The sequence below is a fragment of the Pongo abelii genome, chromosome 5, assembly GCF_028885655.2.
Source record: "Pongo abelii isolate AG06213 chromosome 5, NHGRI_mPonAbe1-v2.0_pri, whole genome shotgun sequence".
Taxonomy (NCBI): domain Eukaryota; kingdom Metazoa; phylum Chordata; class Mammalia; order Primates; family Hominidae; genus Pongo; species Pongo abelii.
In genome coordinates this window covers 161825928-161843530 of record NC_071990.2, presented here as the reverse complement: position 1 = coordinate 161843530, position 17603 = coordinate 161825928, and the positions used below count along the sequence as shown (strand labels likewise).

Genomic DNA, 17603 nt, shown 5'->3' with positions numbered 1-17603 from the left:
AGTAACTTCCTGCTTCCATGCAGGTAGCTCTCAGTCACTGCTGAGTAATTTAAGATGGAAAACTCAGTGAGTTTACTCAAGAGAAAACATCTCCATGTTAGATTAGGTTGCACAAAAAAAAAGCTTTATTGTCTCACTGGACTCTCAACTCCATGTTCATTGTTTTGATGAACAGGACCACACCCCAAGGTTGGCCTGGAGAAGGTAAAGAAATCAGACCTAGAAAGAGCCAAGGGAAGGCAGATTGGACCCAAAGTTAACACCTACGACCAGGAGACTCCGGAGAAAAATGAAAGTGCTGCCTCATAAAGGGTCAACGAGAACACCAGAGTTAAACCCCAAATTCAGTCACTTAACAGAAAGGACAGGCAGGCAGATGGGCAACTCGCTTGGGAACGTCTCACTATCAAGGAAAAAATGGTAACACCCAATTAATAATTTATCTTTTATTGAAATTGTTGAATACTTTATATTACAGTAAAGTTGATTGAAAAAAATGAAGAGAAAAATCAATTTTAAAAAATACACTCATGTTGAAATCAAACAAGCCAGCCAAACCGGTACAGGCCCAGGGATGCTGCGGGGCAGTTTGCTTCTCAGCAATAGAACACCAGAGTCTATATACAATTCTACAATGCAAGAAAAGTCATTCACTAAACATGGAAGGAAAGGCGCTGCCGCCAGAATAAGAACACCAGCAGCGCCTCCCTCCTCCTCCACGCCATGCCCGCCTGGCCGCCCTCCTCCTCCACGCTGTACCCGCCCAGCCGCCCTCCAGCATGAGGCCAAGTGCAATGCTAGGGGCCGAGGCTCTGGCCCATGATTTTTCATGCAGTTTCTGTAAGTCACACACTGTGCAAATTAAGGCTTCTTATAGGTCGAATGGTTGATCAACACTTTTTTCTTAAAAAAATAAGCACAGTAAAGTTGGTATCATGAGAACCTGAAGAGATGAGACCTATACCCCAAATCTGGAAAAAATTCATTTTCTCTGACACTTCAACTCCACTCACACACACACACACACAAACACACAAATCAATCTTTGGGCAGGTTGTTTGAATTCACCAGCCGGCAAAAGAAATACTGACAAATGTGCTCTGTACGCCCAGGCTTGAAGATGTCATGCAAAAAGCTGCAGCCATTCCTGACTAAAGGCATAGAACAGGCAAACTCTCCAAAACCTAGGCACTCGGGGACCCTGTGCACGTATATGTGTGTGTGTGCCCTTAAGAAACAGACAGCAAAAGAGAAAAGAGACAGAATGAGCTCCAACTCAGGGGACACATTAATGACCAGTTCAAAATCCCACCGGAAACTGCCCCATACACTGACAGCCTCGCCATCTTAAGATGGACAAACTGGTGCATCACACCCCTGCCGGCAGGAAGAAACTGTGGCTGTTTTCTTTTTTTCCTTTTTCTCAAACCTGAGTAATTGTCAAAGTCAATAAATAGGGGGAGAGAATTAAAATGCTAAAATATATCGGGGTCAAATACCCTATCGGGCCTAAAGCAGCAAGGGTTTCTTCGAATGCAGCCCTCTGTTTTGAGATGCGTCCGGCCTTATGCTTTTAAATGAGGACTTGGGGTAAAACCCTGGGCATGAGGTACCGCCCTGTGGCCGATCTGAGCCATGCCTTATTCCAATGACTGTAAACAATCAGGAAGGAGTGGGGCCTGACCTCCTTCACCCTCTCCCCCATCACAAAAACTCTTCCCTTTTGAAAGTTTCTGTTAAAGGCAAAATTATAGAAGCATCATTGAGTGGAAGTCTTATTTGGTTGGAGGTGCTTGGCTGTCCCGCGGCTCCGTGCTCCCCTGCAGGCACTGCGGAGTCAGATGTGTAAGAGGTCCTCGTCGCTGTCGTCGTGGAAGGACACCAGCTTGGTGGAGCTCACTGTCTTCTGCTGTGCAGAGCTGGACTTCCCTTTCCTCGCCTTCTCACCCCTGACCAGCCCCACCCTATCGTCCTCACGCTCCTGAAGGGCATTGCTCTGTGCGTTTCTCACCGGGTGGGAGCTCTCTACCCCAGCTCCCCTGCCCGAGTGAACTTTCACCTCTGGGATGGTCAGAACCTCATCCTCACTGTCCTGGTCATCCCCATGCAGGGAGCTGAGGGCTTTCACAGACTTGGTGGTAATATGGCCGTTCTCCTGCCCTTCCTTCCCCTGCCGTGGAGGAGGCAGCTGGATCTCTTCCATCAGCCACTCTGTTTCATTCTCATCTGTCTCTTCTTCCTTATTCACCTGCCAGGGATCAACAGCAGAGACCACGTGAGCCCCCTCAGAGACCCCATTCTGCTCCACCATCCACCACATCAGGGATGCTCTCTGCTGGCACGAGCTGGGGAAGAACTGGCCCACTGTCCTCACAGTCACTGCATCTCCAGTTCCCAGGGAAAGGAAGATGAGGGTTGGCAACACCTTCCTGTTCCTAATGAGACTGCACCAAGGCAGGAGGGTTTGGGAGGGTGGCAGTGGGGTCATTTGGCAGGAGTCTCACAGCCAAGGGTGGGACCAAGCAGAAGGCGTTCGGGATGGCCTGGACCTGAAAAGCAGACCAGTGATCCCCCAGCTGCGCTGGGGGAGAAGGGGCTCTTCCGGGCTACTCATAGACTGAAAAGTGCCCACTGCATGGCAGGGGAGGAATGTCAAAGGAGGGACTCGAGTCAAAAGCCTAGTTTTAGAGAGCAATTCATCATTACCCATCAAGACCACAAACATTATGTCCTTTGATCCAGATAATGCCTCTTTTCCGGAAATTTATCTGAAAGAAATCATCCAAATGCTAGATGCACAACTATCTTCACTACTGTTTTTTTGTTTTGTTTTGTTTTTTGTTTTTTGTTTTTAAAGAACAGCCAAAAACAGTGGAAACAACCTAATTATTAAATACTTCAAGGAAATCAGTTGTAACCACGAGAGAAACTTGAGGGAAAAAAATAACAAAAAAATGTGCTGGGGTAAGCGGCTGAGGCAACGGGTGTTGCTTTCCTTTCTGGATTCCAGTCAGCCTGTGACTGCTTTCCTCGGCATCCCTGATAAGAACGACATGGACAGCGCAGCACGGTGGGCCGGGGAGGCAGGCCCTCAAGAGACTCGCCACAGAAAATTACCTTTGAGTATTTGTAGGACACGTTGGAACTTCTCCTACAGCAAGTGGTCAGCTTACTTATCACTGTTTCCCTATTAAAAAAAAAGGAGATGATAATTACTCCAGGGTAGAGAGGGCATGGGCAGGAGCCCCACCCCCGCCAGCCCCGCCCCCATCTGCACCACCAGGGGGCTGGTGGCAGCTGCATTTCTCTCACATTCTGAATGACAAATGAGTAGCCATGACAGGTTATACCCTAAAGTATTTGTTGTGATTGAGTGGAAAGAACATGGGCTTTGGAATCCAACAGCAGAGGGCCCTCTAGAGCAACTTAACATTTGGGCAAGGACTTTTTCACATATGACTGCAACAGGACCACACCGGTCCATGGCCACTAAGCCTGCCCGATGGTGGCTCGCAGAGATGGACATCACATGCCCTTCCTGGCCCAGACCTTCTTCTGCCCCATTCTGCATTTTGGGTGTGGAGGGCCACAATCGGTACTTTTTTTTTTTAGACAGAGTCTCACTCTGTTGCCCAGGCTGGAGTGCAGTGGCGAGATCTTGGCTCACTGCAACCTCCACGGTCGGTACTTTCTGACCACCTCTCTCATTGGCCTTTGGCTCAGCTGGCAAATGACAGCGGCAGCAGGGAACGCCTGAGCTGGCCAGCTCCTGCCCCCAGGTCAGGGCCACTAACACTGACGCCTGACGTGAAAATCTGCTTGACAGTCGCATGGAGAGTCTTTTCACCCAGCAAAGTGGGGCAAAAGGATGGCATCATACCTGGTACATAGCAGGCGCTTAATAAACTCCTGCTTTTATGATGTGAGGAGGGCAGAGGGGTCAGCTGCTCAGTGGGAAAAGGCACCCATGAAAGGTGCCGTTTAATGTTCTACCCATCTTTGGACACAAAGGACCACGGTCCTAGAAGCCGCAGGCACGGGTGATGTGCGAAGGCCTCAGCCTTGGTCAGACAGAAATGCAGGCATTTAAAAACCACAATGCTGGGGACTGCTTCCACAGAGTTTTGAACTAAGAACCTCGAGCCGTTGCTGTTGTAGGGCTTAAAAACAAGTAAGTAAATAAAACCCCACAAAACTGACCCCAAGATTAGCTGTGGGAGGCATGCATCCACCTGCCCCACCTCGCCCTGCCACCCGCTCACCTCCTCTCCTTCTTGTAGAGCAACAGGGCCAGCAGGCAGCAGGTGAGCGCCACCAGCAGCAGGCTGAGCACCGCGCCGACTGCCTGGCTCCGCTCTGACAGCCCCTTGTGCATCTGCCCGTCATCCCCAGGATTCTCGCTGTCAAAGCCCACCCTGCAAGGACGTCACAGAAAAGGAGCCGTGTCACAGGGTGGTCCTGCCGCCACAGCCACAACCTGAGACCTGAGTCCCCAAGGCAAGAGCAGCTCTGACTTTCCCAACACCATGTGATTCTTACTCCTGCCCAGAAAACAAGGCCACAAGGCCCACTCCACATGGAAAAGGGCTGCAAAAAGTTCCTGATGATGAGTTTGTGGCAGGGTTGTCAGAAAGCAGACAAGAAGGCACTGCTTCCAGCTCCATGAACTATCATTCACCCAAACACAGAAGAGACGGGCAGGAGGGACGCGGCCCCCTCTAGGTGGCCCAACCCACGGCAGGACCAGGCTGGGGCAGAGGCCGTCCCGAAGCACCACACTTCTCTCCAGGGTCAGAGGTCTCTCCTCTCAGAATTTCTTCTGGAAGCAGTGAGCGCAGCCCAAGTGAGACACCATCTCCACACGAAAGGGGCCCAGGGGGCCTTAGAAATAGGCCAGGACAGGGCCCAGGGACGGCCACAGACCAGGGTGGGGCCCAGGGAACAGCACAGCCCAGCACAGCCCCCGACGGGTCTCCTCTCTCCAAACCTGCTCCATCCCAGGAGAAGGCTCTTGAGCACACCAGCGGAGTTCACCATTCCCACCCAAGACCCACATGCGCAACTTGCGGGAAAAAGCAGTGCGTTTCCATGACATCAAACACTCAAGCAGAGTTGGGACAATAATAGAAAATGAGAAACAACCACGGAGACTTCCCTTTGTGCTTAGGGAGCAACATGACACTCAAGAGTGTAACAACTTGACACTTCTAATCTCTCTGGCCCTCTGTCATTTGGGGCCACACACACGGGAACAGGATCACATAAACAGAAATTCCTCCTGTGCTGCTTGAGATAAGAGGCAACCCCAGCGGGGCTCATCTTGTGCTGCTGAAGATGCCGGCTGCTCAAAGAACTGAGGTTGAGGGCAACAGGCCAACCCGCGGCCCAGCCACAAGGGCTGCTGCTCTCAAAGTTCAGCTTAAGCCAAACAATCTAAAACATCAGCAAGACAAGAAACCACAGGGACAGCCTGGCGTCCAGCTCTAGGTGAGCCTGCAACGGTTGACCTCTGCTCAGGAAGAAGCACTACCACACTCCACAGACAGGTCTGAGGGCTCTGCAGACCTCTCCCTCCAAGCCAGAAACCCACTCACCCAGAAGCAGCTCCAGCCACTCAGGACCACTCGAAATGCATTCAAGAGACACATCATCACTTAGTTCTAAGCATATTTTACTTTCTACCTTTGATTTCTTCTTTGGACCATGGATTATTCAGAAGTGAGTTTTAGTCTTCAAATGTATTTCTATTTTTCAGTTGCTTGTTCTTGGCTCCTAACTTAATTGCATCATGTATGTAGTTAATTGCATCAGTCAGAAATCTGCTGACTTAGGCCGAGCACAGTGGCTCACGCCTGTAATCCTAGCACCTTGGGAGGCTGAGGCAGGTGGATCACCTGAGGTCAGGAGTTTGAGACCAGCCTGGCCAACATGGTGAAACCCCATCTCTACTAAAAATACAAAAATTAGCCAGGAGGCAGTGGCGCACGCCCACAATCCCAGCTACTCAGGAGGCTGAGGCAAGAGAATCACTTGAATCTGGGAAGCAGAGGTTGCAGTGAGCCAAGATCGCGCCACTGCACTCCAGCCTGGGCAAAAGAGCAAGTCTCTGTCTCCCCCCGCCCCCAAAAAAAAAAAGGAAATTGCTGACTTGCCTGCTTTGTGGTTAATTTTTGCTAAAGTTTTCTAAGTGTTTGATGTAAGCTTGGGCAAACAGCGTTCTCCCGATGCAGGGAACAGTGTTCTACGCATGTCTATTAAATCTTGCTTTTCACTGTGCTGTCTCAATCTTCCAAAAAAGCTTTACTCTTTGTCTACTTAACCCAGCAATCACTAAGCTTGTTTCTTGTGTGTGGTTTTGTCAATTTCTGCTTTACATATCAAGGCTTTTTTATTAGGTAGATGGAAGTTTAGGATTCTTGTATCTTCCTAGGAAATTAGCCCTTTTAAAATTATAATGACCCTCTTTATTCTTTATCCCTAATATTTTTCTTTAATATCCTATTTTATCTTATATTAACATAACTACTGCAGCTTTCTTTCAGATTATTTTCTGGTATATCTTTTCTTCTCCTTTGACTTTGGTCTTTTCTGTACCCTTGTTTTAGGCATGTTCCCTGTAAACAGAGTTGTTTTTGAAATCCAATTTGACAACTTGTTTTTTAACTGACAAGTTTAGTCAAGCTATACTTATGATTATAGATATATTTAGATTTATTTCTACCATACTGGGCTGAAATTTCTACTTGTCTGATTTTTGTTTTATTTTTCTCCTTGTCTTCTTTGGGGATTTAAGTATTTTTACTTCTCCTTTTCTTCTCCACTGTTTTGGAAGTCACATACTATATTTATATTATTTTAGTGGTTATTCTTAAAATACTGGCATGCACACTAAGATAGGAAGTCTAACAGTATGTCTTCCAAACAATTAGGAACTCTACCTTTTCTTCCTTCCTTCCTTTCTTTCAAGAAAATGGTTTTACTTTCATATGATGCTATCACTGTAAGAAATTTTAAAAGCTGGGAACTCTGCCACCCCTCTCAGCTTAGACACCACTGTTGTCCAGCACAGTGTGTCCTCATAGGGTCGCTGACAGGTTCCTTCAAACTGCAACCTTCCGTGAAGCGACTATAGGAGGTCCTTGAATGACATCATTTCCTTCAAAACTGTCTCATTATAAAGTTGATGAGGCCGGGCACGGTGGCTCACGCCTGTAATCCCAGCACTGTGGGAGGCCGAAGCGGGCGGATCACGAGATCAGGAGATCGAGATCATCCTGGCTAACACGGTGAAACCCCGTCTCTACTAAAAATACAAAAAAATTAGCCAGGCATGGTAGCGGGTGCCTGTAGTCCCAGCTACTTGGGAGGCTGAGGCAGGTGAATGGCGTGAACCTGGGAGGTGGAGCTTGCAGTGAGCAAGCCACTGCACTCCAGCCTGGGCGAGAGCGAGACTCCATCTCAAAAAAATAAAATAAAATAAAGTTGAGGAAAAAAACTGGTTTCATTATACATCGTTTCACACAAAGCTACAGTTTCCAAGAACCTATCGATGATATAAAGTGAGGATTTAAAGTATTTTAACCTTTCCTGAATTATTTTCTAATATAACAAATTAGCTTCCCCTGAAGCTTTTACAGTGTTTTCTTTGTATCTGCTCTACTGGTATTTCACAAGTGGGTGGGTCTTGTCATCAATAACTGTGCTGGGCACATAGCGTGCCCCTTCCATCTGTAGATGCCTGTCTTTTAGCTTTGTGTAAGTTTTTTGACTTTAATCAAATATTGTGAGAGAATCATTTTTGGAAAGTAGGAGGAAGGTATAAGAGAGCTCTATCTTCATCTACTATTGCAGGAAGTCAACAGATGAGATACAGGATGTTAATTTAAAATATTGAGGTAAATTCCAGAAGAAATAGCTAAAAGAACTAAAAATGGTAATCTATTAGGGCGATCGTTGCTACCTGTTTGTTATAGTTACACGATTTTTTTTTTCCTGAGATCTAGTCTCGCTCTGTCACCCAGGCTGGAGCACAGTGACACCATCTCGGCTCACTGCAACCTCCGCCTCCCAGGTTCAAGCAATTCTCCTGCCTCAGACTCCCAAGTAGCTGGGATTACAGGTGTGTGCCACCACGCCTGGCTAATTTTTGTATTTTTAGTAGAGACGGGGTTTCACCATGTTGCCCAGGCTTGTCTAGAACTCCTGACCTCAAGTGATCGGCCCACCTTAGCCTCCCAAAATGTTGGGATTACAAGCGTGAGCCACCACATCTGGCCATATTTACATGATTTTACAATGTACAACACTGATAACATTTGGGGGAAAAAAAACCTCAGGCACTATTCCACGCCACCCCCAGGTGGTACCTGCATCCCTCAAAATCCACCATCTGAGTTTTTGCTCTTGGTTTCAACTTCTGTTTCTTTTTTTTAAAGTCCTTATTACCCTTGTCAGGGTGTTAAGGGATTTAAACAGCTCCCATTCCTGATGTTCTGAACATCATAAAACCGAAGTTTCCTAGAGAATCTTCCTCTCTGGTTTTAGAGTCAAACACCAAAGCCCTATAAACGGTGCTTTTCCCACTCACAGAAGTCGAACTCTAAACATTCAACACGGACAGGATCCCAGCCTGGGCTGGTCCCTCAAACCCACACAGAAGACCAGCTGCCATGTCAGGAGGCAGGATTCATCTCATGGCAGCTGTAGCCTCTCCGTGACAGAGAATGCAGGGAAAGTTCATTCTGGGTTTTATCTTTTATAAAAATTCACATTTTGCTTCTTTCAGGAAGAACTTCCAGTTTTAATCCTTTCATTTTGTAATGATGTCACCGGAACACCACAAACATTCAAAAGCTGAAAATACCACAAGTGAAATTTCAACCAAAAGCCTCTTTCCCTGACTGCGCAGTAAGGATCCCTAAGTACACAGGCCTGAACAGCACAGGACAAAGCTGGTTTTTACTGAGCTCATGTCCATTGTTAAGGGTGGGTGGGGGGAGTGCTGATTGAAGATGTACAATGTGTGATCTTCATTCCCCCAAGATCCCTGCCGCTGTCGTCTGCTGACTCTACGGTCCCTTTCTCAGGACATGAAGCAAACAATTACGTGGCAAGAATTCATATTCCCCTGATCTTAAAGTCTCAGGACAGAGAATGAAAAGCTTATGTAAAATGGTGGGCCAGGCCGGGCATGACGGCTCACGCTTGTAATGCCAGCACTTTGGGAGGCCGAGGCAGGCAGATTATCTGAGGTCAGGAGTTCAAGACCAGCCTGGCCAACATGGTGAAACCCCATCTCTACTAAAAATACAAAAATTAGCAGGGCATGATGACACATGCCTGCAATCCCAGCTACTTGGGAGGCTGAGGCAGGAGAATCGTCTGAACCAGGAGGCAGAGGCTGCAATGAGCCGAGACCGCACCAGTGCACTCCAGCCTGAGTGACAGAGCAAGACTCCGTCCCAAAAAAATAAAAAATAAAAATAAAAATAAATACAATGGTGGGCGGGGGTGACATAAGAAGAAAATCAGTCCAAGAGGAAAGCAACTGACAACATGTTATTCGTGGCAAAGTATAAAACGGCTGTAGGACACAAGACAACCAATGGAGGTGCCACCTTCCTTCAGAGCAGAAACTGCTGCCTCTGTTCCCACACTGATTCTCGAAATCTGCAGAGTAAGCTTTTCATTCATTCAAACAAACGTAAAAATACTGCACTCAAATCAAAGTGAAACTTTACCAAACAATCATTTGTATTAGGACACAAAAGATACTCCAGGATTACAAAGAGGAGGCACCGCCAGTACCTGCCTCCCAGGAGCTAAGAAGAGGGACGCGGCAATGGGAACGGGGTGGAGGGACAGAGCTGGGGTGCCCTGACTGGACCCTATTCGGGGCATGGTACACACAAAGGAAACAATGGCACTGCTACTGGGGGTGGTGGCAGGCAACGCAGCCATGGACCAAAAATCAGTGGCAGGATGCTGACAAGCAACGGAGCGGGGCACTGACTATGTGGGGTCCACTTCTATCATTTTCTCCATTTTTTGGTGCATGTTCTGAATATTTCACAAGAAAACACTGGGGAAAAAACACACATACACTTATTCTTAAGGAAGGATGTGGGGTACAAGTGCTAAGCTTCCGGATGTCATACTCACCCCAGAGGACACACGGCTGAGGTGTACCAAGAGAAGAGGTACTGGCAGTCGGCAGTCTCGTGACTGAACTCAGGGATCCCGTCCTCCACCAGAGGGTCACAATGGAAGAAGATGGTGGAAGAAACAGACTTGGTCTTATCCTTTCCACACTTAGAGGAAGAGGCAAACACGACATCAAGATCACCGTCTGTCAAACGGGAAGGGCACACATGGCATGTCACCATCATTTTTCACGAGCAGACTGAGCTTAGCTCCTTATGGTCTAAAAAGTTTGCAAAGACTTAAAATCAGGCAGAAGAGACTTCATCCCATGTCCCACATGCACTCTGTTCACAGCTTACAAGGCCACTCGATGCACATTGATAGAGCCCTGCCCTTAGTCAGTGTGCAGTAAAGAATCTTTGTTTTGTTTTAACCACGAGTATTTATTGATGGACTGAAGACACAATTTTAATGGAACAATAAAGCGCAACAGTGGATTAAAACAGTCTGCTGTACAGCCAAAAGAAGGGAAAAGCTATAATTTTAAGAACTTTAAATATGCAAATCAAGGAGCCTCTGAAGTATCTAACAGATCAGGTAGAACAGATCAGAAGAACAGGTATTCTTCCCTTTCTACATAATTCCTACATTACATCACTCGATCACAAAGTCCAATTGATACTTCATAAAGAATTCCTCATTCATTTATATTTGAGCCATCCAGCCTGGCTACTCCCCTGTTCTCCACCCTTTTCCACCGCTTTGCAGTGTACTTTTTAGCAATCCCCTTTCTAAAGAATTATGTACACATCTTCAATAGTTTTCCAAAGCAAGGAAACAAGCAAGCAAGCAGCGAGTCAAGAAAAGTCAGCCAACGGCAGATATGTGAATGAACAGACTCACAGAGACATACATTAGGACGGCAACAGCCTGATTCACTGAAGTCTAAACTAAGCTGACTTTGGCAGAAAAGTTGCTGTGACTTGTTTAAAGACTTGGAATGCCACCTTAGGTTGTGCTACTAGTGCGAGACCTCTTGTTTCTAAGGGATTAGCAGTGGTCTACACAAGGAGCTGGGAAACCAGTGTAACCAGGGAGCTAATGATACAACAGTCAATGCTTTGGACTTGTATTAGGAGCGGACTATGGCTTCTAGCATTAACATTTGCCAAGTGTAAAATTCATAAATAATTTTGTGCAAAACTTCAAGACACAGAGAACAATCTTTAAATATTTTAGACTAGGATATGTTAGGCACTTCCATAACACTAATCTTTCTAACTTGGAAACGTAAAGTGAAAAGCATTCCAGTGCACATAACACTGAGGCATAAACCATGCAGCAGAGGTGTGAATGCAGGAGGCTTCACAGGGTGTGCAGCCTCCTTGTTCAAAAAGCCATGAGAAAGTCCCCAAGCATATTGTCTGAGCAGCCATTCTGGTGGTAACAGTGTCCCAAGACTAAGCAAATCTGCAGGCATATTGCTACTTTTTGAATAGTCAACACTACACTAACAAGAGACGCCCCATAGGTACAAAGTTGAGAATCAGAGGCCAGAGGTAGAGTGATGTGGGCAAGCAACCTATAAGACTTGACTCCACACCTCTCACCAAGGTCACCTTTCAAGAATATCTCCACTCAGCAGCCCTTTGATGACAGAGGAGAGGGCAGAGGATGATCTCATACTCCTGAGAGAAGTGTTGGTTACCCAAAAGCTCCTGGAGAGGCAACATCCCAGAGGGCCTTTTTTTGAGACAGAGTTTCGCTCTGTCGCCCAGGCTGGAGTGTAGTGGCGCGAACTTGGCTCACTGCAAGCTCCGCCTCCCAGGCTCACACCATTCTCCTGCCTCAGCCTCCCGAGTAGCTGGGACTACAGGCGCCCGCCACCACGCCCGGCTAATTTTTTGTATTTTTAGTAAAGACGGGGTTTCACCATGTTAGCCAGGATGGTCTCGATCTCCTGACCTTGTGATCCGCCTGCCTCGGCCTCCCACAGTGCTGGGATTACAGGCGTGAGCCACTGTGCCCAGCCCCAGAGGGCCTTTTAATAATGAAGGTAGATAAAAACTGCCAGACCACCTAACTATCGAGCCAAGTCAGAAATACAATACCAGGCATAGCTTGGGGTGCCAAGTAGAACAGAGGAGATTCTGAGGCTTCAAAAAAGCAGAAAGACTGCATGACTAGGTGAACAGTATGTTGAATGTACACAGAAGTGGGAAGCAAAGGACATATGAAAAGGATGAAGAAGCATGCTGGCAGACTCGCCAGAGGGAACGCAGCAGGTGCAGTCTACATCCAGTGAAAGAGCTTTGCTGGCTTGTTCCTCGGCAGGATTCCCTCTTACTTTCTCAGACTGGAGGGATGTGTGGCATTCAGCAGCAGAACAGAGGAAGATGATATTTATAAATGAAGAACTGGTGAATGGATACTGAGAAGAAATAGACTGGGTGTAACGCCCTGTTTATAGACCAAAAGCAGGTTTGTGTTGACAGAACATATCTGGGGTTGTCATGCAACAGCAGTAGTACTTTGGGAGAAGGGGAATGATGGGGTGGAGGTAGGGCTGGTGGACAGGAGGACTGTCAAGTTCCAGTTCTTAAATACTAGACCGCAAGGAATAGTTTGCTGTCTGTCCTTTAGTGAAGAAATCGGATGCTATTTTCTGTTCTACATCCACCTTCTCCAAAACCTTAGCAAAGTCTGTGATAAAGATAAGGCACTGTGCCCATCAGCATGGGCACAGCCTTCTGAATGGTCCTGTCTGCGATACTGCCCAGCTGCTCATCTGAGATATTTACTTGGACCATCATGCACAGCACCCTTAACAGCTCATCACGAAAGATCTTGTTATCTTTATCCAAATCATATAGTCAAAAAGCAAACTGCAGTTTGTTGCTTCGGCTGTTGAGTGGTTCAGGTCCATTCACATCTTTGCTCTTTTCATTATCCTCAATGGTTCAGAAATGAGCCAGAGTTTGCAGGAATCCACGGAAGTTTACCTGGTCCTCTCCCTCTGGAAGAAAGGCATTGATGATCCAGTCCCCCACTGGGTTGATGGCAAGTTCTGGAATCCCCTGGAAATCGTCCTGTTCTCTCCTTTGTCCAGGTTGCTGAACCGGCTGTACAGGCGTGTGATTTGACTGTGGGAAAGGCCAGTCTCCTCTTGATCTCCTCAAGCTCTTCGTCATGCAGTAAGGTGGAGGCCTGAGACCCCATCACTGTGCCAGGAGCTCCTCCAGGAACAGTGGTGCCAGAAGCGACGGCAACAGGAGGGAAGGCAAGACTTTAACCTTGCCCAAAAAGAGGGCTGGACTTGGTCCTTGGCTAATGACAGGATATGGAGCAGGGGCTGGCCATGCAGTACCTGAGCGATCAACGGACCAATCCTGCCCATGTCAGAGCCCCGGGAAAAACTCTGGACACCAAGGCTCGGGGGAGCACCTCCGGCTGGTGATACTCCATGTGCACTGCCACACGTGGGTGCTGGGAACACAACACATCTGATTCCACGGGAGAGCTGGTGGGAACTCTGCATTCGATTCCCTCCTGGACTCTGCCCTGTGTGCATCTTGGTTGATTTTAACCTATATCCTTTTGCTGCAGTAAATCATAACTGAGTGTAACCGCTTCCAGGGAGCTCTGTGAGTTATGGTAAAAGGGCAAATCTGAAGTTGGCTTGAGAACCCCTTCAGTGTGCTGTTGCTGTCAGAAGTGAGGAACCCTCGTGTGGACTCCTTGCATGAACTCTGCTGCTCCCAACCTTTGTCATTGGCTGAAAATCTTTGTGGCTGGTGCTGCTGGGTGCCAGGAACGCAGAGGCGAGAGTGCAGGGTATGAGACGGACATGTCCGCACACAGATGGCACCCAGAGACAGGCGGTGCGGCTCCGCTCGGGGAGGGCCCTGCATTCTCGCTTGGGAGTAGCTGAAGCAGGGGCTGCTGAATGGACTGTTCCGCAGGGCTGGTGTGAGGGAGCAAACCACCCAGCAGCTCCACGTCCTGACGAGAGACAGCTGCTGCCCTCCCGAAGGAATGGCAAGCCTCAGGAAGAGACAGAAACTTCATTTCTTCATGAAAGATGAAAAGACGTCTTAAAACTAAAGCTACTTCCTGAGGCTGGTGAATGAAGACAGTGAAAAGGTCTGAAAGGGATTTTATTTACCAAGAATGACTAAATGCGCATGCACAAGCACTCTGAAAGCTGGGGATCCTCAAAGGTCTGCTAGACATACCACTTGTGAACGTGGAGGTCTTATGTGTAACCAGACAAGTGGCCAGTGCCACGCGATGGAGTGTGAAGACTCCTGCAGACACACCAGCGGTGTCACCCTACTATGAGAAGGTGGGCCTTCCCAGGAGGGGCACTGGAGGTAGGTTTGGAATCCTGCAGACACACCAGGTGGCATCACCCTGCTATGAGAAGGTGGGCCTTCCCAGAAGGGGCACTAGAAGTAGGTTTGGAAGGATGAGGAAGATGGGCCGAGGCATTCCAGCACCAAGAGCAGCATGTGTAAACCCACCAGGTTACAGGGTGACTTGGGGAGCTGGTGAATAACCTGATGGCTGAGGCATGTGTGGCAGCAGCAGCTTGCAAGGCTGCCCTGGTACGCGGGAGCCTCTCAGACATCTTCAAGCTGTGTCAGAGACAGCCTAGACTTTCCTTCTCTGCGTGATAGGGCCCCTGAAGGCTTTTGAAACAATCCTTCCTTCCTTCCTTTAATCAACATTTACCGAGCACTGGGAAAGAGGACAGCAAGAGAAGGCACAACCTGTGACATGCAACATCTGATTCTGAATGACTGAAGGATTCACCAAAGCGTGAGGAAGGCAGAGAACAGAGAAACACGGAGTGTTAGCTCCGTGCTGTGGAGTTATGCAAGTGAATGAGGCTGATCAACTTTCCCATCATCAACTGCCCAGAAAGCAGAACATTCACTTTCCCAGTTCTATTCAGGGGCCATAGATGCTATGAGCAGATGCACCAGGGCGCTGTCCACAATCTGTGACCAGGAGCAGCAATGCTGACCCAGCTTCCCTCCATCAGGTGCTGCCGTCGTGGAGATGCACTCAGCAACAGGGCATGGAGCACCTGCTCCTTCTCGGCGATGAGCTCAGCACCAGGGCACGGAGCACCTGCTCCTCGGCGATGTGCTCAGAACCAGGGCACGGAGCACCCACTCCTTCTCGGCGATGCGCTCAGCACCAAGGCACGGAGCACCCGCTCCTTCTTGGCGATGCACTCAGCACCAGGGCACAGAGCACCTGCTCCTTCTCAGCTATCACTACTCTCCCCTCCCAGGGCACACGATCAGCAGCTCTTTGACATCCGAGCAGGCTGGGGTTTTCTTTAAACACACTTCATTTTTTTTTAAAGAGTTATTACATCCACACACAGTTCAAAAATCAAATTATGAAAGGTATATAGTTAAGACTAGCTGTTCAAAACAAAAGCGGCCTTTCAGGATTATTCGAGGGAACAAAGGGCAACACCCTTATTAGTGCCAGTTTAAAACCTTCCTTCACACCCTGGACTCTGCCCTATGTGTGTCCTGGTTGATTTTAACCTACATCCTAACACTTAGGCCAGCTTCCTTTCATCCTTCTTACAAATATAAAATCTCTTACCCTTCTCTAATATTATTTGGCATTCCAAAATAAGGAAGTGTCATGGTTAAAACCAAATCAAAGGCAATTCTGACTGTGCACAGCTCAGCCTCCACCCAACCTCAGAACCACTGGATCAGACCAGGTTTTAGTTTTTTTGTACATTTACTTGTTAACTAAGACACAATTTGCCTACAGTGAAATGCTCAGGTCTGACACGTATCGCTCAATCCATTGTGAAGAAATTCATAATAAAGTAAAGAATTAGACCATGGTTTTTGTTTGAAAAGTGGTCTGAGATTTCAACTGAAGGGAGTTAGTTGAAAATTTTAATCCCCTTCCTTGGAGGAAGTTAAACGTGGAACTTTGTGGGAAGCCACGGATTACCTTGAAGGTAGTACTTGGTCTTGTCAGAGGTTCCGACTTTCCGACTAAAGTGCTGATCGTTGGGCTTCACCTGGCATATGTTGGCTCCAGAGCATGCCGGGTTTCTGGAGCTCGTGATGGAGGAAAGCTGGATCTCATACAGGTAGTTGTCCCCATTGGTCCTCATGTCCCCAGAGGCTCTGAACAGCCTGAAGAGACAGAAAAGACCACAGTGACATGGAAGTCCTTCAAGAAGGCATTCATGATATAAACCCTCAGTCCTCAGAATCACTGCAGGGCCCCAGGATGCTTCCTTTCCTAGGGAAAGAAAGCACGGACACGCTAGGACAGCATGTCTGTGACCCCACAGAGATTCTGAGGACACCAGTTTCCCTCTCAAGAGGCTTTCTCCCCAACTAGTTCTGCCCTCTGAGTGCTAATCCACCTTCCTCAGGTGCCGTATCCAGCACCACACGGCCCTCGCCCTGTCTGTGCACCTCAGCCACCGGCCCCCAAGAGCAGCCCCAGTAACAATGCTGAGAAACTTATTTTCTAAACACTGGTAATTACCGCCCAGAAGATTCCTGCTTAAACATGTCAGAAGGCTTCGGCTTCAACCCCTGAGATTATCATGAAGTGAGGGAGAAGGAGAGGGGATTTATTTTTACACTCATGAGAATTCACCATCTTTGGTGTTAAAACTTAATGGTTGAGTAATGCTTTTCCTCAGTTTAAGCAAAAGATGACGATGACTCCAGCAACAGTAACTAAAACACAGACCTATTTATCCTGCAGTGCTCCCCGATAGGGAAAGAACGGCATTGGTGGTTTAATTTTGAACACATTTCACAGCTCAAAAGGAAAACGTTTTACTTACTTAAAATAAATATCTCCGAGGCTGAAGCTCTTGCCATTTATAGGGTTGGTGATGGTCCCATTCACCATCTGCACCTCCTGAGGCTTCACGGCGCAGGCAGCCCGGGAGTCCCAGCTGAAGTAGTAAGTGCAGCTGTCGATATCAAACCTAGGAGGAGGGAAGCACAGACTACAGTCACCTCCCCATCCAGAAACGAGGGAAGACTGCAAAACAATGAACACTGCAGAGCCCTTGAAGCAGCTCACTGGCTTTCAGTCAAGGTGCTGCGAGACTTCGGCTGGGTCCTGAGGCCCCCACTCCCCGGGCTGCGCAGGCCTAGGCAGAACTTCCCGACTCAACACTGACAGCAGCTCGGAGCGAGTGTGGTTATTTTACTCACTTCTTTTCATCACCACAATGGATAGAGAAGATGACTGTGGTGCACACATCAGTAATGTGACAAAGCAGGCAAGCATTCAATATAAATTTTTTAAAATTTGTAAACCATGCAACATTTAAAACCTGGAAAAATTTGCTCCTAGAATTTTAGATTTCTGTTTAAGCTTCTCGGACTCATACATTCATAAATCCTTTGGCAATTTCTCAGTCTCCCCTTTTCCAAACTCAGCGT

At 47.8% G+C, this 17603-nt stretch overlaps 1 protein-coding gene and 1 pseudogene across 1 annotated transcript in view; both read right to left on the bottom strand.

The window, feature by feature from the left end:
* Positions 1 to 431: 431 nt before the first annotated feature.
* The window catches only part of IGF2R (insulin like growth factor 2 receptor), a 138421-nt gene continuing 121249 nt past the window's right edge, over positions 432 to 17603 (bottom strand). Inside the window, exons 43-48 of the mRNA XM_024248233.3 lie at positions 16994 to 17140; positions 16138 to 16325; positions 10162 to 10348; positions 4263 to 4415; positions 3118 to 3187; positions 432 to 2248 (exon numbers count right to left, since the gene is read on the bottom strand). Coding sequence (XP_024104001.2) covers positions 1838 to 2248; positions 3118 to 3187; positions 4263 to 4415; positions 10162 to 10348; positions 16138 to 16325; positions 16994 to 17140 — 1156 coding nt within the window. The 3' untranslated portion in view covers positions 432 to 1837. The remainder of the gene's footprint in view (positions 2249 to 3117; positions 3188 to 4262; positions 4416 to 10161; positions 10349 to 16137; positions 16326 to 16993; positions 17141 to 17603) is intronic.
* LOC129060122 (calcineurin B homologous protein 1-like) lies at positions 10355 to 16131 on the bottom strand (annotated as a pseudogene).